Genomic DNA, 19,285 nt, shown 5'->3' with positions numbered 1-19,285 from the left:
GAAGCCTTCAATGAAAACATCATAGATAAACCCACTAAGGACTATTTATATCTATCTCTATTAAACATCCCACAATTCCTACATTTTATTCGTTAACTAAGATACACAAAAATCCAACAAACCCCACTGGTCATCCTAATAAGGCAGGTAAAAATTTAATCTCCTCTAACGCCAGTGAAATGGTAGACACTTACCTAAGACCTAAAGTATCTGAACTTCCGTCATTTGGAATAGCTGTATAATTATTTTTATGTTGATTTATGCGAGGGTTAAAGATCTCCATATTTTGGAGCATGAGAACTTAAGAACTGTCTAGACTCCATTGAAACAGAGGTCAATGAGGTCAATGTGTGTGTAAGTCAATTCAATATTTATGTTTTCAATAACATGTAGAGTTACAATGTATGTCAATGTTAAACTTTTGGTATAAATGAAGCTACTCTTGAAGTTTGATTAGAGATGATTAGAGATTATTCCACCGTAGTCTACCGCACAGACTGATCTTTAACATCAAGCAGGTCATATCCTCATATGCTTTCTTTTTGTTTACTTTGTGACCTTGCCTACCATACTTTGTATTTTTGGTGTGCCTTTGAATAAATACCTTTTATTTAATGACAGAAGGCTTTTCCTGCACACATACTCTATTTTCTACAAGCTTCCTTCTGAAGACAGAATATATAATTTTCTTCACAAACCTGTACCTAGGTGAATGGGAAAACCAATTGTTCAAATCAGCCCAAGTTAAGTACCACCAGATTTTAGCCTGGTGGCACTATATTGATGATATCTTGATCCTATGAACAGACTCATCGGACTTTTGGAATTCTTTGAAACACTACAATCTAATAAAATTTAAGGTTCACCTAAGACTTAAAATGCAGAGTCTGCCCTTTTTGGATGTCCTCCTGACCATCGACAACGACAACACTATTAATACAACCTTATACATAAAATGCACTGTGGGTAATACTATTCTACACACTACAAGTGCCCTTCCATTACTACTATCAGTATACAGTATAATCAGTTCCTCAGGCTCAAAAGGAATTGCTCGACAGACTCAGAATTTGAGAAGGAATCGAAGGCTTTACAGTCAAGATTATTGGACTGAGGGTACTCGAACAAAAATCTGAAGCGTTTCGACCAACGGGTGAAACCATTAGTCAGAGAAGAGCTTCTATTTAAACAACCTCAAAAAACCTAAGATACTCTCCCACAAAAAAAAAATAAAAAAAATAATCACAAAATTTACTCAAAACGCAAATCAAATACGCAACATCCTTAGTAAACACTGGGCGATCCTAACATCAGACCCAGTAGTGAAAAAATGTATTAACCCTAAACCCCAGTTGTTATTTATGAAATCCCCTTCTTTAAATGATCACCTTGTCTCTAGCCACTATTCACCTGACGCACAAACCATCATCCTACCAAATGTCATTACCCACAGACTGAAACACTTTGTCAATTGTACCACCAAATGAGTCATCTATCTTATCACCTGCGAATGACTTGCATTTTATGTAGGAAAAACTAAAAGGGCCCAAAAAAAAAAAAACGTATATATATGAGCACATTCATTCGATCACACATGGAAGGTTTGTCACACCTGTAGGATACCACGTAGCTACTAGACATAACTATGACCAAAATGTCATAAAATTCTTTGCCTTGGAACATATTCCACACAATCCCAGAGGATGCGACCTCGAAGTCAAACTCGTCCAAGCTGAAAAATAGATTTTCAACCTTAAAGCTACCAAACCCCCCAGTTTAAATTATTTTTTGAGTTTCAAACCTTTTTTACAATAACATTTATTATACCAATGAACCATCCCCTGTTGTGATCTAGTCACTAACTATAAATAACTTTTGTCACGTTACTTAACCCCATTATAATAGGGATATAACTAAATATCAAATGTTTTCCTTGTTCAACTGTTTATATTTCATATATTCTCCTGTACTTACTGTGAGGGGTTACGCTCAGGATTGCCTTTGCTGGGGTCAAAGGACATTCGTCTGGTTCATCCAACTCAGATCACACACCAAGGTATCAGCCTTAAGCTGCGTACACACCTGCAATTTTTCTCGTTGGAAAGGATCTTTCACGATCCTTTCCAACGAGAAAAGACTGCACGATGCATGAACGATGCTGTACATACAGCACCGTTCATGCTCTATGGAGAGGGGAGGGGGAGAGCGACGGAGCGGCACCCTGCTGCGCGCTCTCCCCTTCCCTTTCATTAGGATCGGTCGTCGTCCATCGTCCATGGATCCGCCAGGACGGTCGTCGGACGATGGACAACGACCGACTGTACACACGGCAGATTTTCGCCCGATAATTGGCCGATACCGATTATCGGGCGAGAAAAATTTGCCGTGTGTACGCAGCTTTAGGCTGGCTTGCAGCCAGGTTTATTGAAGGTTGCAGATAAGATAAAAACAGCAAAAGAAAACCTTGCCTGTCCGGCACTTACTATACATCAGACATCCCTGTCTATCAGCTGGAGAACTTCTCCCTGTCAGCTCAAAACCAAACTTTCAGCAACCTTCTACTCACATTTGAGCTCACTCACACAGACTGACTTGAGCATTACTTTCTGAGTCTCTCAGCAGAGCTCCCTTACACAGACTGACTGTCTGTGTCTCTCCAAGCAGAGCTCACTCACACAGTCCACCTGTCTGTGTCTCCAAACAGAGCTGAACTACTGACTGAGGTCCTGGCTTTGTTATATCCCCACCCTCAGTACTTCATTAATTATCTCACAGGTGAGAGTCTTCCACCTGCTACTTCACACAGGAGAGGAATCTTGGGCAAATTACTTCACATACAAGAGAAATCCTGGGCACATATATCTCTCTTCACCTCCAATCCTGCCTTGGTGTCACATTACCTGTATTATTACCTGTATGCAATTAGCATAATCTACTGTACACCTGTCAGATTATATATATTAACCTTACTATCCTTCAATGACATCCTATTTATATCAATGATTTTGTATTTCTTATATTGTTATGTAAAGTATATTTTTGGTTAATATGCATGTACAATTATTGCTCACGTGTAATTCTTGATGACCATTCAGATGTAGTCCTCGATGACTCATGATCATATTGTAGAGAATGACATATAATGACACGCACTATTATTTTATCAAATTTAAATGGTTACAAACTGTACCTCTAGCTAGTAAAAACATGGACTTGAGACTCATGTTTATTATAAGGTGACTGCGCCCTCTTGATTATATGTATTTTTCAATATATATTTAGTCAATATGCTTAAAATGAAATGTGATTAATATGCAATCTAACAACACACTCTCATCCTTCAACTAGCTTCCTCCTATTTCCACCTCCCGGATTGTTACCTTACTTACGGGGAATCATGTTCCGGTACCCTCAGTGCTAGCACCCCACAATAGCCGCTCATTTTGGCAGGTGTGGTGTATATAAGGTCCCCCCCGTATGTAAACCGCTCTATGCTGTCAGATACACTTCCCCATAACCAGCCTGATCTACTTAGAAAAGGGGGGCAGGGTCTAACCGAGAAACACACACATCCAGGGGCGGATCACCATGTAAATCTCTTGATGCATCTGAGACACACTTTTTAGGCTACGTGCACACTTGCAATGGTTCTCATCCGATATTGTCCCTGAGCATCTGGCGTGTGTACAGCACCCGTCGTCCTTCATCCGAACGACCGTCCTGGCGGATCCACCAACGATGAACGATCGTAATGAAAGTAAAGGGGGAGAGCGTGCAGCAGGGTACCGCTTTGTCGTTTTCCCCCTCCCCTCTCCATAGAGCAGAACAGTGCTGTATGTACAGCACTCGTTCATGCATCGTGCAGTTGTAAGTCGTTGGAAAGATTGTGAAATATCCTTTCCAACGACAATTATTGCACGTGTGTATGCCTTAGCCCGTACTAGCGTGGGGGGAGGGTTTCCTACTCCCACCCATTTACACAAGCCTTTAGGATACATAAATAACGGAGCTTCTTAGCCGACAGCTCTGATCCTGCTCTCCCCTGCATTATTGCAGGAGAGACTCACGCAAAGGAATACACAAGGGAATATCCCTCCAACTCTACTTTGCTCTGCTTCATTGAGAGCCTGATCCTTAACTAGGCGCGAGTAATGGGCTTGTTAACCCTTTCCATCACTCTCAGAATTACCACCAATGTGACTATGGGTTAACTAAGAGATTACCCCTTTCAAGAAAGTTCTACAAACCTTTATAATTATGTTATTCAATTGTTGGGAGGATTACCCACTTATTATTTCTTTACAATTTATGTTGACAGGATTAGCTGACTGCAGCTACATCACACACTTGTCACTACTCAGCACCAATCAAATACTATACAGACAAGATTACCTCATTGCAGGCCTTACAAGTTCCTGTTCTGTACTACATTAACCATATGATAAGGGTGTTGGAATATACCCCTGAGAAAGCCAGTCCAGGCGAAACGCGTCAGGTACTATACCCTAACACTGAATATCCTAACACAAAAAATGCTTAAATCTACTAACAACTAGCGTTGGTCTGCTAATGGATCGCTACTAGAACACTTGTGTGATTATTGCTACTTTGTTATTTTCATAAAGACATATGTTAACTATAATCATATATCTTATGTACAAATGATTGAACTTTCTGCTATGTATTACACATATCCTCTGTATTGTTCTATAGTCTAAACACCTATTTTTGGCCACCAAAAACCTGCTTTTTACCTTTTACCTTAATGGTTTTAAAAAGAACCACAACTCCACTGGAAGGCTCAGTAGCAAGAGAGCAGAATGAAGGTCCACACCTCCATTTTGCTAAATGGATATCGGCCAGGGAACTGAACTCCATTTTAGCTGGATCAAATTTCCCTAGTATTGAAAAGGTTTTTCAATACAGGGTTTAAAGCTCCCCCCCCCCCCAAATGCAGCTTGGTAATTATCAGGTATCTCAGAAGCTGGACGAGTGTTTTCTAGTATGATGCCCCTAGCAACGGGTATCCACTCACATATGAATCATTAGATACGGGCTCAACAATCTCAAAATGCCTTAAACATCTACTGGGTACCCATCACTAGAGAGTTCAGCATGTTCTCTATTAGCAGCTTCCATAGGCTTTGAGACCACAGCAGATGTTTCCACTTCAGCCTCCACACCTTGCAGTTTCTTGGCAGTAGAATTGCTGCTCCCAGCGCTCTGGACATTACATTCAGGCACCCCAGCTCTGCCATAATGCTCTGAGAGGTTAGAAGATCATCAGCTATTCCTCCCTTGGTGTCACCATCAAGCAGAACCTTGATGGTACGACCACAATAGTGATCACAATTGCAGGTTTCTCTCCTCTCATCAAACTGTGCAGTTTGTCCACTACCTGGCTTGTACTTTCCTCTACCCACAGACTGGGAAAAATCCTCACTGAGGCATGAGTCTCCTCTAGACTCCCCAGCGGGAGACTTAGGTCCCAGGTCTTTCCAGGCCCAGGCATGTTTCCTGGGCTGTAGAGGCACACACGAACTCAGAGAAACCTGCTCTCATCACACATCACCCCTGGGAGCTTACCACACCCACCATAGAAATTGTAATTTTTGTTGTTTATTGATAAAAACCTGCAAACACAAAATCATGATAAATATAAATATCACACAGATTATCACAATTGGCATGCTGACATTTTTTAGGAATGGAGGGGGTTTCCTGTCTAAATTAGAGAACTGTAAAGCCAATGTTGATTCCTATATAAATACATGTATGCATATTCTTAGACACAGTTTGGAGAAGTAGTCCATGAGTCCTTGGCAAATTATATTTTTCAGAAAATATAATACCGAACAGTGTAATTCATTTCAAATCCAATTTTTTTCCAATATTATTTGGATATGATAAAATCTAAATGGGAAACAATACTTACCAACTGTTCCCAGAACTAATCAAATTACAAATCAAATACTACACCCGTGAACCTAATGACCTTGGACATGAATATGAATTGATTTGTACTCATTATAATGCATGCATTATAAACACATGTACATTTAGTCAACCAAATGGTACAATAGTATTACTGCTTTTACATATACCTTCATCGAACAGTTATGTGCAGATCAACTGGAATATATGAAATACAAATCTACAACTTGGTCATACTAGCATCATTTAACAAATGAATGCAAACTAGAAAACATTGGTCATACTAGTATAATTTACCAAATAAATACAAACCAGAAAACATTTAAAATAGAGGGAGAACTAAAGGGGGCATTCCAAGGTTTTTCCTGTGGAAAAGTAGACATTGTTCCCTATTGAATTCACACTGGGTGTACATTTGGCAAAACATGTGCCCTCCATGGTTCCTATATTTTAGAAAATTTCTCTTGGGTGTAATTTAAAACACTGGACCGTTGCGTGACAGTACTTAATGGTATGGGAGGGCTTGCTTCTTCCCAACTTTTTGCTATTGTTTGCTTGGCCACAAGAAGGATATGAGCACACAGCTGAAATGAAATAATAATGAGATTGGAAGGTTTAAATTGTAGTAGGGCTTCCCAAGGGTTTCTGGGTATGTGTTTTGGAATAACGTTCTTAGCACTGCCCCAAAATCTTTTCACAGATGGGCGGGTCCACCATACAAGCAAATACGTGCCCATCTGCTGACACTCTCTGAAGCATAAACCAGAAACCATCTGTGATAAATGCCACAAACTGGCTGGTACCATATACCATGCATCATTACCTTAAAGGCTGTACATGATTCTAAAAAAGTACATGATAAGTACATTTGTAGAACACTTGGACATTCTCATCCAGTTGTTGGACTATTCCTTATCTGTTCTCATGTTTCTCAAATCTCTTTCCCATTGGGTCATGTAGGAATGCACGGATGCTCTGGTCACCTCAATGACTTTTGAGTATAGCACTGTAATTTGTTTTGGACACAGGGGGGTTCTTAAGCATGTGTGTTCAAACACGGTTGGTGTAGTCGTGTGGTCTAACCCGTGGGTTAGGGACTTGATCCAATGTCTGAGTTGCAAGTATCAGAAAAACCCTCTGCCAGGCAATTAATGTGTTGAACATATATCTGCCCAACCAATGATTTTCTTCCTGCCCACGGTCCTATAATTGTGGGCCCACCACCACTCAAAAGCTTTGTCGATTCCATCCAAGATGAAAATAAAAGGTTGTACTGGATAGCGAGAAGAGAGAGGTGCTTGGACATGGGGCCACCCGAGTATCATATCCCTTTCCAAACTAAGGTCTAAGGTGTACATTAATAGTCAGGGAAGAGAGCATATATCCACTGGGTTTATCAGATCAGTCTCTAAACCCACATTGAGGCTCGATTGCCTGCTTAGAGTGAGGTTAAAGGTGCTACTGGAGCTGCCTGGTAATATTTCAATATGTTCTTTACTCTGAGATCACCTTGGTGTTTGTAAGCATACATAGGTTCTGGTAGATCATAGACTTAATAACCACATCCAATGCCAAGCTGCAATATCTAAAGCTAGTAAAGTACTTTCTTGCAGGTAAAGCAGAGTAGTAATTGAATAGTTTCCTTCTTTTGTTTGGGGAGTTGAATCCCTGCATATTCTGTGATGAAACCTTTAAACCACTATGGGTCATGATAGATGTTATGTGTGTCATGTCGCACCTTAGTTTGCTCATCTGTCTTATATATGTTCCACAGGTTTGATTATTATCTTGTTACAGGGATCGGCAGGGAAAAATAAAGGGAGTAAAACAGGGATATAAAACAAAAGTCATGAAATCATAACATTAAATTTTTAAAACCAATGGTGAACATACATATGCCTATGCAGAAATTGGTCAGTTTGGGGTACTGAACACTGCCGAATGTGCATGGCTTTACATTTTATGTGTATGTTTGGCTTTACATTTTATCTATTCAACCTGTCTTATACAGTATAGAAAACTGTGGGGGTTAAAAAAAAATGCGGTAAAGTCCCCCCTGCCTAATATACTATAACTACATGTGTCCATAAAGTCACTCGACTGGCTGGGGTCATTCAGTTCTGATTGGAATAAGGCATACAGTGTCACAAACCAAAGGTAGGGCTCTCACGTGGCCCTTAAGAGTTTACAATGCATTTGAGATATGTAAATTATGGATTGAACGATACATTTCTGAGTAAACTTGTCCGCATTCTAGACTATGGAGCATTAAAGAAAACAATCCCTTAATGGGTCTATAACAAAACATAGAAAGCAGTAGACAGTAAAACAACTGTATGCTTACAGTCCAAAATTTATTCTGAGCTTGAAAAATCAGTGGACAAGCATGTGGCCTAGGAGGGATGAGAGAGGTACTATTGGCTGGAAAGCATCTATTATTATTGACCCTCTCTCACAGCGGAGATACCCATGGTGAACGTTGAGGATTTGTCAGCGTCTTGACAGAAGGCAATATATGAGGATTGCAGAGCTTTAGATGAACAAAAAGTTCCTGTGCTTTTGTTGTAAGGGTGGTCTAAAACCATAGCATAGATTACATTTGATTTCTGTACAGTCCTTGGCAAAATGCACCTACCTTGACACAATAAGCACAATGTCACCAAGCAGGAGGAAATGAAGTGTCCTTTGTCTATCACGTCTGTGATAAAGTTTTGGATGACCAGGATAAAAAGACAGTGATTCTTTCCCTTTCTATATATACAGATGATGGAATATGGCTAACCACATTGCCAGTCCTCATTATTCTGATGGTGGTTGACCACGCATCTGTCCATATGCCCTGATCATCAAGGATTTTCCCCAGAGGAGACAATAGATCCCCATATCTCTGTAACAATACATCACATGCAGACTACATTAATTTCTGGTTACAATTGTTACCAGTGACTGACTGGATATTGGTATTGGGACCAAATCCCTCCACTTCCCATTATTTTAAATTACCACAAAACATTCTCATAAATGGTCCATACTCTCCAGCCTCACAAAGCTCAGTACCAATGGTACTGATGAAAAAAAAATATTTCTGAGGCTTTCAAACCCCATTAGCTAATCGGTATGACAATCTGCTGTTCCCCCCCGTCCCCTTCCACTTCAGACATGTACAAATCGATCAAAGACTATTTTAACCTCCGGGGTGGTTCATTTCTGTCTGGATTTATATGTCTAAAAGCCATACATTTTCTTTCATAAAAAAATAATTTTACCTTGTAGGCCTGTAATTCTTAGGCATAACTCACCGAAATATGTCCAAACAAGAGTCTAGTAGACATCCTGAGTATAATAAAGTTTGAAATACAAAATAATGTCAAAATAATAAATTAGATTTGATGATAAAATTTAAATAAAAAAAACACAAAAATCTGGATAAACAAGGGTGCATAAATGAACAAAAAATACTGAAACCTATAATATAACTGTTCAGTGGCAGACCAGACCATATTTATCTAATAAACTAAAAAACATCCCGGGTGTTGTATATCTTAAACAAGAGCCCCAACGTCACAACCTGGGCAGTAGAACCTGGTTTCTTTTCAGATTTTTTTTGCGGCGTCATCCTGCCTAGAGCAACACACCATGCACATTCTTGCAGTTGGTGTACATGTTCCATAAAGTGACTACCAGTCAGGTGTTCCGGGTTCACCACTGTAGAAGCACGCCGACCAACTCGACCTGTATCCATTTGTGGTGTTTGTTATTTTAAACATATGGTTTCACAAACCTTCTAAATTAACTCAGGGTGAGGTACAGGCCTGTCATTCTGATTGAAGAGAATGTAGGCATTCCACAAACATTGTTCCACAAGATGTCTGAGGATCTTTATATAGTACTTTCTTTGCTGCTTTCTAACGGCAGGATAGAAAGTCATTGCTTGGTCGGCTCTGTCAACAGCTCCCATGGCACTATTATAGTCTATGACAACCTGTGGTTTCAGGATCTCTTTCCCACCTCTTGCTCGTGTCATAAGAGTGGCAGTGTTATGCACTGTGCTCAAAAGGCAGACATCCTTCTTGTCACATCATCGCAGTGCCATCATTTTGCCTTTCTACTAGGCAACTATTTCCCCAGTCTTGAGCTTCTGTTTGGCAAACAAGGATGGGATTTTGGGCCAGTTAGCCCTAACGGTTCCACAAGTGTCCGTTTTATGCTGGATAAGAAACTCCAATAGTTCAGGGGAGCTGTAAAAATTGTAATGACACAATAGCCTTGATTGAGCAATGGCTCAAATAAGTGACAGGACAGATCATGTTGCCACTCCATAGTTGCTGAATCTGGGGATAAATTTTATGCCTTTCCCAATGTATATCACAGAGTTCCAAATAAAGCCTGTTGCTGAGTCGCACAGCATAAACGATTTTACACCGAACTGTGCTCTCTTGGATGCTATGTATTGCACCCAGCTGAGCCTCCCCTTGTAGGCCATTGGACTTTTGTCTATACTTATGTCTCTTTGAGGCACTTAGCTGTTTCTGACGTTGTTTAGGATCTCCTGATAGACCTCCCAAATTGTTTTGAGCTTAGGTGCAGGATGAGTGGTCTCATCAAAAGCGTCATTATTTGAAACATGTAAATATTTCATTATCAAGCCAAATCTATATTCTGACATGATTGTGGCATAAAAAGGTGTAGGAATCAGTCTATTCGTTGACCAATACCACTTCTGAAGGGGTTTCCCCACCACTCCCTGAAGAATACCTAGACCCAGAAAAAGCTAGATGTCCTTTTCGGTGACAGGTTCCCACATCCTGCTTCTGGAAAACCTCCTGTGTGTAGCAGCTAAATTGTTGCTCAGCTTACCTGTTGGTTTGCTCAACTATTTTCTGAATGATTTTGTCATTTAGAAATAACTCCCCGTATGCCAAGGGGCTGTGTTCCACCTCTACCTTCAGGCCAGGCAACCCAGTAAATGGGAATCTTGGGGGCACTGGCTGAGCCTGACTGTCAATTGAGCACCAAGTGCAAACATCACTAACCTCAGTGATAGAATCTTCCCTGTCACTTTCGGTGTACGATGACAGGTCTCCAGACGAATGACTGTCGCTTGACTCTACTAGCGATTCCAAGTCGCTCTCGCGGTCTTCAAGTTGTTCCAAAACAGCTTGAGTTGGGAGCTATGGCAGAGGTCAGGGCTGGTGGCAGGCAGAAACATTGTCAGAATTCAGGCAGAATTCAGGCAGAGGTCAGGGCAGGCAGAGACATGGTCAGAATCCAAGCAGAGGTCAGGGCAGGCAGAGAGGTGGTCAGAATCCAGGCAAAGGTAATGGCAGACAGGTAGGGCACTGTAACAATCACTGTAGCAATCCACAAATATGATTACTTTGTACTGGATTCAATAGTTATTTTGTATTGAATCCAAAACGAAAAAAATTGGAAATTCCCACTATGCCCCCTCACGACGGCAGTACGCACCAACATCATTGCGCTTTTGCCAGGGGACTGATCAGAGGAAATGGTTGGAACCAGAGGATGGGATCGGACGGGCAGCACACTGGCTGGACTAGATAAGATTAATCATTATTTTTTAGCCACCCTAGTGTGGCTCAGGGTTATTGCTATCAGCTGTTATTTTTTACCCCGAGCCACACTCGGGGTTAACCCTCAGGAGGTTAAGAAACCATTAGCATCCAACAACATGTGTAGATAGGGAGAAGAACTAAATATTGAGAACATTACCTCCACCTTTGTGCAGGGATATCAAACAGAACGCAAAGCAATAAATTGTGGAGGGAAACCCAAATTAAAATCTTCCATCATGCATATAAATTGTTCAGACCCCAGGAAGCACCTTCAGCCACACTGGTTCACCAATTATGGCCTTGTCTGTTAATTACACATTACTGGCAAAGGATACTACAATATATCCATGCAATCACAGGTTATTTTGTCCCTGCCAACCCCGCCCTTTGTCTGTTTGAATGTTAGGATGAACTTTCCAACGTTGTACAAGATAGGGGAAAGAGGATGGATTTTGTTGTGTCTTCCAGCAGCTAGACATTCCTTGCTCACACATGGAACAATCCTCCCCCCCACAAGCTAGTAGCTATTACGGTTGCTCTAAAAACATTATTCTATAGAGAAGCACTAGATCAGGGGTGTCAAACACTGGCCCACGGGCCAAATCTGGCCCTCAATGTCCTTTTTTTTTTTGGCCCTCCAAAGAATTCCAAAAATGAACTACATCTGGCCCGCCTGCCCGCTTTACCACCTCATATCATCATTTTCAATACATATAATACATAGACATTATTCCTTATCATGTGACACAAAGCCTAGGGAATGATCACATGGTGCCTGACTACCAGGGTCATTGTGTTTGTTTCAATCCATTGGAGACTGCATAGTGTAATATTTAGTGTCAGACAAACTTGTGATGTGAGAGGATGAACAACACACAGCCTGCATAGACAGATAGAAAATTAGTCTTTTCAACTCTAAAGTGTGTGTAGAGGGGTTTGCTTTTGTTAGTTATGGATGAAGTAGTAAACTTTCTCAATTTTTTCAATAAATTTTAAGTTTGGCCCCCGACATGGTCTATGTTTTTAATTTCGGCCCTCTGTGTATTTGTGTTTTAAACCCCTGCACTAGATGCTCAACTAAATGATTACAAACATATCAACAAATTCTTTGGCAAATAGTACCCCTTTATTCTTTATTCCTTTATAGTCACAATGCAAAAAAAGATCCTGGAACCTTTTCAACATTTCACATGGTATATATTGAATGCATTTTTATGATCATCAAAATGGATGGAGTGTTTATGACAAAAATCTGTGGTTAATGTTTAAAAATGTTTTCTGTGATCATACTGCTCTGTCAATCCACCCCCATCCTTGTAAACATTTATTTTCTCCTTTTTTTAATTTTATTATTTTTCCTAGAAATATCTGTTATACCCCAACACTGTTCAAGGACCCTGATACCTTGTTAGCACACCTTTTATTGATGTCATGTTCTTTTGTTGATCCTGTGGTATACAAAAATGTTATTAAAAGATATAGAAAAAATAAACATTTGCAGCACCAAGTCAATGAATGTCATCCCTTGGAGGGGGAACCTCTTCCCCAATCCACCTGATTTAGAGGAGGTTCCTCCTTTGGAATCGGCTGGAGGGGGGAATTGTACCCACAGAACTCATTCTCTATGATTTTCCTATATTTTGTGTAGTAATATGCATATGATAGCTGCAACACACCCTCTATCTGCACAGGGAGCAGCATAGGAGGGGTTAGAGGTTTTTCCATTACCCATGGAAACCACCGGAGGTGCAGAAGCATTACCACTAGTAACGTTGGTCAGGGCAGCAGTACGATCAGTACAGGGAACACAGAAGCATTACCAGCATTTGTCTCTTGAAGAGCATTTAGGACTGACAGGTCTCTGCACAGCCATAGTCATCCCCAGGCTATGTACCTCCACCTCTGGGATCTCCACTGACAGCAACATCCATAGCAGCTTTGGATGACAACTTCTCAGCACACCAGCAGCTTCCATGTCCAAATGCTGGACATGGCGCTGTTTCCTATATTGCCCATAAATGGCTCAGCATCTGCTTACCTGGAGGCCAGGAATTTATTTTGCTGAGTAATATTCATTTCCAAATCTCTCAGCTCAGAGTTAACCTTGGAGCCAGCCTTGGTGGAGTCGGTTGAGATAATAGTAATCCAAATAATTGTAGTAAATTTGGATGTAATGTCATGTTTCTTCTACAATGCGGATGTAATGTAACAAGAACAATATAACTTTTGAGGGCCCCACTTGGCATGTGTCCAGAGTTTCTGATTAAACGGTCCTCACTTGGGGATAGTAGTCAGACCTTCTGAGCGTGCCATTGGGTCTCCACATGTGTGTTTTGCATGTGTGTTTTATCTCAATCTTTTACTTTTTAATGTTTATTTTAAATAAACCCTCTAAATCATCTCACTGTGGATAGAGGTATTGTTTTTCCTTATCAATAGCAAGCCTTAAATGATGAATAGCCTAACCTGAGGGGCTTCACATGCAGCACATGGATCTGCTGAAACTGAGCTCAAAGCTTGGGAGCCATCAGCTTGACAGACGGTGAAGGGTGTAGTGCTATGGGTATTTTTACGATTTTATAGCCAATATGAAAACATTTAGTTGACTGGTCTGAAAATAGAAATAGAATAGACTGGTCTGCCAGGCTGCTCATAACATGAAACGAGTAGGGGGGGGGGGGGGAGTGGGACTGGGTAAACCTGGTAGGATAATGTAAACATATAGAGACTGAAGAAGACAAAGACAGAGACAGACTGACCCAGGACAGAGGAAGTGATGCGTTGACCCACAGATGAGACTGGAATGCAGAGAACAAATGAGCAACAGAAATATTTGAAGTCCTGAAGTGAAGCTAGGTAACAATAATTGTGTAAATTGTTGTTGTATGTTTAAAACAGACAAATAGTGTAACATTATTTGCCTGTATTGATGATGTCTTCATCATTGCTTTTAATCAGTGCTTGTTTATACTTGTTCTGTATACATTTTTACACTTTTAGTAGAGATATACACATTAAACCATAATATTGTGTATTTGCCTGAACTCCCTTGGGAACTGCTGTAGAATCGAGATTAAAATTTAGCATATCAAAACAAAGGGGGTCTGGGAACTCCAATTCTCCAGGAACTCTGACGGTAAGCTTGAGTGTGACACGGGGTAAAAAAAAACCTGCTGAAAGCGGTAACCCGGAGCCACACTCGGGGTAGTAAAAAAAAGTCCATTGGTGTTGTGTTTCGCTGTTATCCTTTAGATGAGACTTTAAACCCCTGTGAGGGAAACACCCTGGAGGACTGCTTTTTTTCGATGAAGTTTTATGAATTAAAGTGGACAGAGAATTTGGAAATACCTCTCTGCAGTGAGTGTGTTTGATGCTTATCTCATAGATAATATAAATACACACACAGATGCTAATTTTTAATTTTTTTTTCTCAATACTCTTTTTTGGCTAAACTGAGTAAGCTTTTTATAACTTTTCCCAAATGTGGAATCCCCATAGTAGTGTTCAGAAAGAATGCTATGCCGGATAAGTGCTGGACAGTTTAACCTCCTGGGCTGTTCATTTCAGTTCTAATTTATGTCTAAAAGTTTATTTATGTCTAAAAGCTGTACATTGTTTTTCATGAAAATTTATTTTACAGTATATTATATTAGTATGAGTATATAAAAGTTTGAAACACAAAATCATGCCAAAAATTAATTACATTAATAAATAATATTAAATTAATAAATTAAATAAATGTAAAAAAAAAAAATTTTTTTTTTAACAATTAAAAAAAAAAATATTATACTTATACCATTATATTATACTGTATAAAAAATTTTCATGAAAGACAATGTACTGCTTTTAGACATATAAATTCACTGTATTGCATTCAATACAGTTATTTTGTATTGAATGCAATACAATATAATTTGAAATTCCCGCCACCCCCCCAACGCAACAGCCACACGCACCAATGTCACAGGGAACTACCGGGTGACTCATCAGATGCAGAGGACGCTGGACAGAGGATGCAAGATGACGGTGATCACAAAGAAGGATGCCGGCAGAGCAGGTAACATAGTATTTATCATTTTTTTTCATCGTTTTAGCTACCCCGAGATGCTTTCAGCATCTTTTGTTTACCCCAAGCCACAATCGGGGTTACCGCTGGGGAGGTTAATTTGTAGCCATTCACGCTGATGGTCCATAACATGCCCCAACAGATGCCTTTTTACACGCACTTTCACACTATGGCCTGGATATTGGAAGTCTAATAGGATATGGGTATGAAAGTCTTCAATATGAGGATGACAAAGAACATGGTGTACACTGTTGGATTCTTATTAATCCACTGGCATTTTACATCCTCTGTAGTTGCCACAACTTCAATCTGGTTCTTGTGAATGCTGTAAGTTCATTCAAACAACTTACAGTTTTGCTGGCTCAACAACGATTCTTCTACAGAAAGCACAAGATCAGACCCTAAAACAATTTTGTTTGCCATTTTTAACCAAAGCACTACAAATTAAATATATATGCATTGATGTTACTAGACATCACATAAAAAGGCTGCTTACATATTTTAAAAGGTACAGAGAAAATAGTTTCCTATATGCCATTGCAAACGAACTGGCAGCAGACCAAACTACCCTTGCAACCAAACTATAAAAAGACACTTTGACATAATGTGCAGCAGAAGAAGCCTTCAAGGTGGAAAACTTAATAAATTGTGTTGGCTTTGCAGTATCTTTGTTTCAGGCATGCTTTAAACAGTTTGAGCAGTATGCTTTAATAAAAACATGCAGTTAGGTTAATTGACCCCCCACAAAAAAAAAAAAAAAATTGGCCTTAAACTGTAATAATGACATATGACTATGGTAGGATATTAGATTGTGGAGCCCTTTGAGGAACAGATAGTGACACGACTATGGACTTTGCAAAGCGCTGCATGATATGTCCATGCTATATAAATACTGTATAATAATTTGATTTACTGTTTCGGATTTTTGTTTAGTGCAGAGAAATTGAGATCCCTTAATGAACATGATCTACAAATGCATTGTTTTGATTTAGATATTGGCTTGAAACATTCAGATTTAAAAAATGTAAAATTATAAACATTGGTTTTTAGACTTAAAATTACTAAGAGAAGTAATACCTGAAGAGATACACAATGCCCTTTAGCTTCTTGAATATATTACTGTGCTGTCACAGTTGCAATAAAAACTGCCCCTGAACACTAACCTATTCCATCTAATGGTAATGGTTTTTGGCATTTTCTGTTTCTGCTAGTCTGGATACAGCCAATGATTTTGCATGTCAGACATATTAAACAAACATTTGGTCTTTAGCAGGTCTTAAAATTGAGTAAATACAACATCAGATAAACAACAGCTACAAGACAGCTACAGACCTCCACAAGACTTCTGGAACAAACTCCTTTGGTTAGACAGAGCAAATATTACCAAATATTCCAAAGTCAAATGTAAGGCCTTCTGCACGACAGCTCAAGTTTGGCCAAAATTAGGTCATGCAACAGAACAATGAGCCTACGTAAACCAGCAAATCTACAACAAAATAGCGGATAAAAAATCCAAGGTGTTGCAAGCCAATGTCAAGACCTCAACCCAATCAAAATGCTGTGGCAGGACCTAAGGAACTGTGCCTAATCAAATGCTCAATTAAGCTCAATTAAGCGTTATTGTACAGAAGAAAGGGCCGAAAGTTCTCCAAATTAAAGTTAATGACTGTCATACAAAAAAAAAAAAAAAAAATTTCTTCCGAGTTATTTTTGATAAAGTTTGTTGAACAGTATATTGGATCAAAGGCTGTACTTAGTTTTCCCACAGATGACTTAATTTCTGGTAAATAATAACACAATTAAATTAATTGCATGTTGTGTTATACCTGAGGTTAGATTAAAAAAATTTAATCTGCTAAGGACCAGATGAATTTTCATATTGCCATGATATGCAAAATATACTATTAATATACACACACTTTTTGCTTTTTATGGATCATAGGCTTATTGTTTTCATGGAGAATAATAAAAGAAAAATGTAATGTGTTTTTTTTAATGCAGGGACACTTTAAGGGCACTAAATTGGAGAACTACCATAACTCTTTGTCATTGCATAAAAATAAAATATGCAATGTGCGCTGCAGTACACAGCTATGTCTCTGATTCTCAATGGTGTAAATAGGCCCTCAAATCTGCAACCATATTTTGGTTATTCAAAACATATCCTTTTTTTATTTTGATAACACATAAATTACAATAAGTTGTATTATTAATATTGTAACTTTTTTATTTTAATTTTTCTTTCTTTAAAATTTCTTACCTTTCCAACCATTTTAACCAAGTTCTCCTTTGGAAAATGCAATTTTAATTTCTCCTCTATTACAGTTCTAATGGATTCCATTGGCATTGACTCCTCCAGGATTTCAGCCAGGCAGTCTGCAACCCCACCAGAACCAGCAACCAAGAGGCATGGGATAGGGCTCATTGTAGCATTGTAAACTCTCTGAAAATATAAATAGAAAGGGTATATAGAGTTGGCGATAGTGAATAAATAAATCTTTTGTCATTTGGTCCAGATAGTTTCAACTGTAGAAGAAAATTCTGCAGGGAAGGTTTAACCACAGTGCCTTAGCAAAATGTTAAAAATAGATTTTAAAGAAAGTTATGTCATTTCATGTAATAAACTGATGCTTAATCGAAGCCTCTTAGTTTTGGTTGGACTGCAAGTGTAACAAATGACCACTCCATTCAAAACTGTTTTTTTTATGGCAAATGGATACTACAACCTGCTTCAGGTAATTGGGGACTTACAATTACAAACGTTTGCACCAGTTTACCATAACTGTCTTAGGGAGATCTACTTTTTCAATGAAATCCTAATGAAAAAAATGTTCATTTAAAAAAAAAAAAAAAAAAGGCTTTAGCGACATGAGCTTTTGCTCATACCTTACCTCCAGCATCTTGGATTCGCCAGCAATAAGCATGCACAGAACAGGGATTTCTATACTTCCTTTACCTGCAACAGAATATAAAATTACTGCAGCTTAAAAAAGACTGAACACTGAAAATCAGGATTGTTTATACAGTAGCCACCAGGGAGAAAAAAAAAACATACTAAAAAACCAGCATAATCCAGATAAAATTCATATAGACGCTTATGCAAATGGTTCAATGTACATCAACAGAAAAAAAAATTGCTTCCTCATCCTGTAAGGCAAATAGATGATCCCTGGATAAACAGTCTTTGATGTCATTCCTTTTAAACTTTAATACTGTGTGTCTAGAAAAGCATACATCTTTTCCCTACAGCAACCTATAGAATGCACTATAACTACTTCCTGAGGTACCCTATTCCACGTTTTCACAGACCTTACTGTGGAAGATACACTTCCTTACACAAAGATTGAACATCTTGTCATCAAGTGCCCCTTTGTCCTGTGTAAAGTGAATAGGGGAATTAGATCTCCTCTTAAACGCTTCTTCTCAAGAGAGAATCTATCCCTATAGCTGTGTCCCTCTATTCCTCTTAGTTTTAGTTTTATCTAGAGGATACTGTGTCAAATGTGTCAACATACAGTCAATGTCAGGGTAGCTAAAATCACCCATCATTGGGTAAGAAGATGATTATCTAGCTTTTCTTTAGCAATGCCAATTCTATTTTGGACATGAGCTTCACCATTTTCCTTTGTGTACATACTTTGTTTCCTTCGAGCCAAAAAAAGAGTGTTCAGTAAAATATTTGACTTTTCGTTATCCCAAGTCATCTTGT

General features: G+C 39.1%; 1 protein-coding gene across 2 annotated transcripts in view; it reads right to left on the bottom strand.

Moving 5' to 3' along the window:
• The window catches only part of TRPM4 (transient receptor potential cation channel subfamily M member 4), a 260,833-nt gene that overhangs the window by 134,147 nt on the left and 107,401 nt on the right, over positions 1-19,285 (bottom strand). For both annotated transcript variants that reach the window (XM_072425747.1, XM_072425748.1), the window contains exons 7-8: positions 18,468-18,532; positions 17,837-18,019 (exon numbers count right to left, since the gene is read on the bottom strand). In XM_072425747.1, coding sequence (XP_072281848.1) covers positions 17,837-18,019; positions 18,468-18,532 — 248 coding nt within the window. The remainder of the gene's footprint in view (positions 1-17,836; positions 18,020-18,467; positions 18,533-19,285) is intronic.

The sequence above is a fragment of the Pyxicephalus adspersus genome, chromosome 11, assembly GCF_032062135.1.
Source record: "Pyxicephalus adspersus chromosome 11, UCB_Pads_2.0, whole genome shotgun sequence".
NCBI classification, from domain to species: Eukaryota; Metazoa; Chordata; class Amphibia; order Anura; family Pyxicephalidae; genus Pyxicephalus; species Pyxicephalus adspersus.
The sequence above is the reverse complement of the archived record's forward strand: the minus strand, read 5'-3'. Positions and strand labels throughout refer to the sequence as shown.